Genomic DNA, 7309 nt, shown 5'->3' with positions numbered 1-7309 from the left:
ATAATCACGTGGTCAACATGTCAGCCAAATAACCTACACTGTCATACTGACGTGGATTCGCTGGTACAACTAAGATAAACCAACACGGGCCGCCTTTTGTGCCTTATGAACACAGACCCAGAGCAGTGTTTCTTCCAGACTCTTTTCTCCGGGGGGGGGGGGCACTTGAAATTTTCGGGGGGGGGGGGGGTGGTAGACTTTCTTTGAGGGGGCGTGGACTCTGTTAAAAGTATATATTTTCTATATAAATTATATAAACTTTGTTTCGTTCGGGGGGGGGTAGAATTTTTTCGGGGGGTGCAAAGCCCCCCCCCCCCCCCGAAGAGATGCCTGGAAGAAATTCTGACCCAGAGAAAGGGGGAGGGGGAGCGTTGGTGTGCAGTTTCTACATTACAAATAATCCGAGTTAACAATACAATACCAAGAAACACTAAAATATCAATAGAAACATTCAATCACAATACTGCTGTTCTTACAACTCAGAAAATGGTGAAATCTTTTTGAGTTATTGGTCAAATTTTAAGAGAACTTAACTCCTAAGGTCCTGGTTCTATTAGAATATGAAATGGTTAGATACACCTAAGGTCCTTGCTCTATTAGAATATGAAATGGTTAGATACACCTAAGGTCCTGGCTCTATTAGAATATGAAATGATTAGATACACCTAAGGTCCTGGCTCTATTAGAATATGAAATGATTAGATACACCTAAGGTCCTGGCTCTATTAGAATATGAAATGGTTAGATACACCTAAGGTCCTTGCTCTATTAGAATATGAAATGGTTAGATACACCTAAGGTCCTGGCTCTATTAGAATATGAAATGATTAGATACACCTAAGGTCTTGGCTCTATTAGAATTTGAGCTCTCTATGGGATTCAGAGATTTAGAACTATTGGCGTTCAGTAAACACAATTTAAACAAGAAACTTCTGGTTTTAATCACCAAGCGTTAGCAGCCCCATAGCACAATAATATTTTTGATTCGACACACCAGCATGGTACCTTACTAAAAAGGGTTCTCTTCCAAACAGTAATGGTCGGACCATTTTCTCTATCAGGTGCTAAAACCATAAGATGGTCCAGATTTCGGTCCATTCAATGTAGTTTGTGGTAAATATTCTTTCTTTTGAATGCAGCCTGTTACCGATGTCTTTGCCTTAGCTGACCTTCCTTTCGAAAAAGTACTGATTGGTATTTGTTGTAAATAGGCATCCATCCCTTCATGTCTTTGTACAATCACTGGCCAGAGTTTGAGAAATACGTTTAATTTTTTTGTATGAAAGACAATGAGTTCTCTGGAATTGTTCTTTAGTTTCTCCTCGGCGTTGTTATAATTGAGTGAATAAGCTGTATTGTACCGTGTATGCTGTACTCGTAGTTTGCTGACCAACAGGCCTGTGATGTAATAATCATCGACCCAAAAGAAAGGGGTATGAAGCGCCGCCGTGTATAGAGCCGGCGCCAACTCCGAGCTCAGTAAAAAAGCAGACCCTGAGCAGTAGGGAGGGAAATATTCGCCGGAAAATTCTTCCCTTGAAATAAACCATTTGGATTTGGGGTCTCGGATGACCTTCATCCTTGTCCACAGATTACATAGCACCAGTCTGCCCGTGCTGTGTCTGATAGGAATGACTCTAGTGTACAGATCTTCGATGAGGGTAACGATATCTATTAGAATATCGTCGTCTGTCTTCAAAAGAAAGTCTGATTGGTTACAAAACAAAGACGCCCATTTCAAGCCAGCGACCCCTTTGTACGTGAGATTCCTATAAGAATCAACAAAATCCTCCTGGACAATGTCCCCATAATGCGCTGCCTCCATATCCACAAGCTCCTGGACAGCGGGGTCAGTGGCGCGGCCTAAAATGAAGACCATGAAAGCTTTGTACAATAAAAGTATTTTAGGCTGACCCCAGGTTTGTCGGATGGCCTGACGTTTCTTTAAATTGTTTGGCGATGAATGGATGTAAATAAGAAACCTCACGGTGGGCGAGCGGCATAAGGAAACAGGATTATGAATGTACGAGAACGAATGGGGGTTTACTATTTGACCAGTGAACTCAAAACTAAACTTGTCATGTTTACTCGTCTGGTGGTTTTCTAATTTCATTTGAACTTGTTTATCAAAACTAACTTCGTGTATCGTCTGTAAAACTGGTGTCTGGTCCTTTTCGTTGTTAGATGAGTTTGACGGATCAACATCTTGGTGAGATTTCGAAAAACCGCAAATGTCTTCAAATGTTGACAACTTGTAATGGCGCTCATACATACTATTTACTTTCTGTTGATCGCCAAATTTTGAAGTAAAAATATACATTGATATGATTAGAAATATGAACACAGATACAAATATTAACATCCGCAGAAAACGAGAAGGGCGTGGAAACATTATTATAAGTTTGACATCATTTAAATTTAACGTCGAAAGTTGGCGCAAGTTTTTGTGTGCGCCGAGAGATGCATCAAACAGCAGCATTTATTTTTATCAGCAACTGACATCCATCGTCAATAGCGCCAAATGTTGGCTATACAAATCACCGAGCGTACGTCTGGTTACAAACATCAAACTCCTCGACTGTATCAGCGGTCTTGTCACATCAGTCAAATGGGACCAGCGATCTCTTGAGTTGTTTATCGGGACCGTGGCTGCTTGCTGGCGTTGAATCAAATCTGTAAGTATCGTTTGAATATTAGGGTTATTTCTTTTGATCCAAATAAGCATTTAAAATTTGTCCTACTTTTCTACGGCTGCCCTCTTACTACGATACTGTCCCTTCCCATCATTTACAGACGATCTATTGATGTTAATAATGTAGGGGTTATATTTTCACATTCAAAATAACAATCTTTCAAAAATGTGTCCTTTCTTTTTACTTTCTCGAATACGAAGTATAGAGGGAGTATTGTAATTGTTCTAAAAAAAATCGAGATTTTCACAGATCTCGACGTTTTACACCTCCCTGAGTCGGAAAAAACATAGTTTTGCAATTTTGCCTATATGTCTATGTGTGTGTATGTGTCTGTGTCTGTGAACACGATAACGTGAGTACCGTTACAGCTAGGTTGATGAAATTTCATATATAAGTATTGTATCAAATTTGTATCAACTTTTCAGCGATTTCCGATCACCGGAAGTGGAACTTATTCTACTTTTAATATTTCAAAAGCCTATAACTTGAGTACTGTTTCAGATAGATAAATGAAAGTTCACATGTAAGTAAAAAATCCAATTTTCTGCCTTCTGTCAAATTCTGAGTAATTTCCGTTTACCGGAAGTAGTAATTTACGCCATTTCCGTTTTCTCAAAAAATGCATGTGAATTTATAAAGTACTAATAATATTCCGCACTATTATACACATATTGTTTGGCGTTCACTTGGTGCGCATTTCTTTTTCTACGAGATTCTAATCTATTTTAAAAAGTTTAAGTAATTCAAAATGAATAAAAAATCATGTCTATAACAGGAGTAAATATATATAAATAAATATATATATATATATATATATATATATATATATATATATATATATATATATATATATATATATATATATATATATATATATATATATATATATATATATATATATATATATATATATGGGGCCCAAATTTATTTTTTGCGGGGTGGCCCTTTTTTTTCTAGTTCCGCCACTGATTTAGTAGTAGTAGTTTCTGATGTATGTAGCAGAGGTTTGTTGTTGTATGTATTGGTTTGTTGTGTAGTAGAGGTTTGATGTGTGGACTAGAGGTTTGTTATTGTGTGTATTAGTTTGTTGTGTAGTAAAGGTTTGTAATGGTGTGTATTGATTTTTTGTGTGTAGTAGAGGTTTGTTGTGTGTAGTAGAGGTTTTTTGTGTGTAGTAGAGGTTTGTTATTGTGTGTAGTAGAGGTTTTTTTGTGTGTAGTAGAGGTTTTTTGTGTGTAGTAGAGGTTTGTTATTGTGTGTAGTAGAGGTTTGTTATTGTGTGTAGTAGAGGTTTTTTGTGTGTAGTAGAGGTTTGTTATTGTGTGTAGTAGAGGTTTGTTATTGTGTGTAGTAGAGGTTTGTTGTGTGTAGTACAGGTTTGTTGTGTGTAATAGAGGTTTGTTATTGTGTGTAGTAGAGGTTTGTTATTGTGTGTAGTAGAGGTTTTTTTGTGTGTAGTAGAGGTTTGTTATTGTGTGTAGTAGAGGTTTGTTATTGTGTGTAGTAGAGGTTTGTTGTGTAGTAGAGGTTTTTTGTGTAGTAGAGGTTTGTTGTGTGTAGTAGAGGTTTGTTATTGTGTGTAGTAGAGGTTTTTTGTGTAGTAGAGGTTTTTTGTGTGTAGTAGAGGTTTTTTGTGTAGTAGAGGTTTTTTGTGTAGTAGAGGTTTTTTGTGTGTAGTAGAGGTTGGTCGTGTATGTGGTAGGGATATACAGCACAGAAGATAAATAGCAATAATAATTAATTTTATTAAACAGATGTGTCATATTTTACTTTACGTGTTGTCAGTATGTCGTACCTCATCACGATGTCAGTGTGTCGTATCCCACCAAATACGATGTCAGTGTGTAGTGAATGAAAGAAATCAGCGTTTACCTGAACATGTCGAAATATTTCCTTATGAGATGTACTCAAGGATCAACCATTATCACACTAGATTTCCTGCGTTATATTTAAGCCTACCGCTCTGATCCCCGCCTCGTCATTGTCTTGCGTCCTCTCGTCCCCAGGGGGACAATAATGCACCATCCCCATTCAATTCATTTGTCTTAGCCCGCCCCTCTGTTTTTTCAGCTCTCGAAATTGAACTCCACGGCGGTCCCAATGTAAATAATGACCAGCAAAGAATGCCCGCTGTATTCTCAGTGGCGATTGTTGCCATCAGTTACTTCTCGCTAGTTTCATTGGTCCAATGGTGTTTTGTGTGATTTTCGCATATATATATATATATATATATATATATATATATATATATATATATATATATATATATATATATATATATCATAACAGGATAGGATAGTATAACATTTTGAATTATTTTACAAAGCGATGCAAATGGTCCACCTGTTGTACAGTACGGTAGTCCGTCCACCTGTTGTACACGTCCACCTGTTGTACAGTACGGTAGTCCGTCCACCTGTTGTACACGTCCACCTGTTGTACAGTACGGTAGTCCGTCCGCCTGATGTACAGTACGGTAGTCCGTCCGCCTGTTGTACACGTCCACCTGTTGTACACGTCCACCTGTTGTACAGTACGGTAGTCCGTCCGCCTGATGTACAGTACGGTAGTCCGTCCGCCTGTTGTACACGTCCACCTGTTGTACAGTACGGTAGTCCGTCAACCTGTTGTACAGTACGGTAGTCCGTCCACCTGTTGTACAGTACGGTAGTCCGTCCGCCTGTTGTACACGTCCACCTGTTGTACAGTACGGTAGTCCGTCAACCTGTTGTACAGTACGGTAGTCCGTCCACCTGTTGTACAGTACGGTAGTCCGTCCGCCTGATGTACAGTACGGTAGTCCGCCCGCCTGATGTACAGTACGGTAGTCCGTCCGCCTGTTGTACACGTCCACCTGTTGTACAGTACGGTAGTGCGTCCACCTGTTGTACTGTACCGTTGTCCGTCCACCTGTTTAAAGCTATCATAAAATACACGCAATTCTGATGTTTCTTTTTATTATGCTTTCATCACCAGATCCTTGAACGTCACAACCTCAAATAATCCAATTTGTATTTCTTGTTACTTCAAGCTTGTCTACCATGTTTCAGACACCAGACACATGTTTCTTGGGGAAACATTGATCTCTATACTCATTTGTTCTAACGTTCAAAAATTTTATTCTACACAGAGATACTTTTCTTCTCCCAATAATCGATATCGGTTGTCAATGTTTTAAAATGAGTTTATTTCTTATTAGTCCGTGTCATATAAAATCTATAGGCCTACGTAACGTAGGTCGTCTAGTCGTACACATAGAAAAAACTGTATTTCACGTCTCTGAAAAAAAGAACAGAAGAAGACTAGCATTCGTACCTTCTTTTTCTGGCACTCGCTTGCTTTCAGTCTGAAAGAATCTGTCACGAACATCCATGGCTAACGGTTCGACCCACTGGTCCCTTACCAACTGAGCCCTACCAAATAGCAATCTTCATCCTCCATGTTTCAAATAGTTAGAGCACATTGGAATATTTCAACTGAGAGAATTGAACAGAGAAACAAGCTGACAGCTACAGCTTGGCTCTCGCCGATATCTCAAGAAAATCAATATTCCCGAGTTCTACGCACGCGCAATGATTCATTGCAGGCTGGCAGAAATTCCTATTGGTTTTTTTTATGAATACCCGTTGATATTGTATTTTCTACTACATTCAACGGAGAGATCATCATTGTTTTTAGCAATCAAGCCTCTCTTTTAGCTTATTTTACTGTAGCTGGTCCCAAATTTTCGAGGCTAGGTGTCGTCTGCTAGATGGACATTGAGACTAGTCCAATGATTAGCATTGCATGACAAATGTAGCAATTTTTCCTTCTTTATTTTAAGCTCTAATGTCTTAAATCAGGGGTCTCCAAACTACGGCCCGCGGGCCGGATGCGGCCCGCGAGGTCCTCTCGTCCGGCCCGCGGAGATCTTTTTTTTTTCATGGAAAAAAATGTTTTTTAGAGATGGCTGAGGAACTTTGCCCAGAAAATTCAAACAATTTGAAAATGTAGCTTTGGGTGCAAATACCATTGCCCACCTCTCAGTTGCTTGTGTTCATTAGAGGTGTGGTTAAAGACAAGAACATAACACACGAGCTGTCTTCCCTACATAACATGCATGGCACTGATACCGAAAGGATATATTCAATGACTAAAAAAACGCTGATTATAACTTGGACTGGACTAACCTGTTATCTGGCTGTTGATGGAGAAAAGTACATGAGTGGCAAAAAAAAAGGCTTGATTGGAAAAGCGAATGAGAAAAAAACATTCTACAACCAATGTTCCTACACTGTATTATTCATCAGCAAGCTTTGTGTGCTAAATATATGGACATTAGCAGTGTACTGAATCCTGTGGTGAAGATGGTGAATTTTATAAGGTCACATGGGCTCAACCATAGATAGAGGCAATCATGTCGAAAGAAACAAATACATAATCGCAAGATTTACCTTATTACACAGCAGTAAGATGGCTTAGTTGTGAGAAAGTTCTGAGCAGAAATATGTATATATTTCTATATAAATTATATTTCGTTGGGGTGGGGGAGGGGTTGACGTTCTTCGGGGGGGGGGGGGGGGAGGGGGGGGGTCCGCCACTGAAAGAGATGCCTGGAAGAAACCGGCCCCCGAACT

General features: G+C 39.2%; 1 protein-coding gene across 1 annotated transcript; it reads right to left on the bottom strand.

Moving 5' to 3' along the window:
- Positions 1 to 338: 338 nt before the first annotated feature.
- Positions 339 to 6248, bottom strand: LOC131946322 (beta-1,3-galactosyltransferase 1). Its single transcript, XM_059307017.1, has 2 exons — positions 6009 to 6248; positions 339 to 2673 (listed from the first exon to the last, which is right to left on the bottom strand). The coding sequence occupies exon 2, from the start codon at positions 2477 to 2479 to the stop codon at positions 1058 to 1060; it is 1422 nt and encodes a 473-aa protein (XP_059163000.1). The 5' UTR covers positions 2480 to 2673; positions 6009 to 6248; the 3' UTR covers positions 339 to 1057.
- Positions 6249 to 7309: the final 1061 nt, after the last annotated feature.

The sequence above is a fragment of the Physella acuta genome, unplaced genomic scaffold (genome assembly GCF_028476545.2).
Source record: "Physella acuta isolate Inbredline_101_S28 unplaced genomic scaffold, ASM2847654v3 ptg000552l, whole genome shotgun sequence".
Taxonomy (NCBI): Eukaryota; Metazoa; Mollusca; class Gastropoda; family Physidae; genus Physella; species Physella acuta.
The sequence above is the reverse complement of the archived record's forward strand: the minus strand, read 5'-3'. Positions and strand labels throughout refer to the sequence as shown.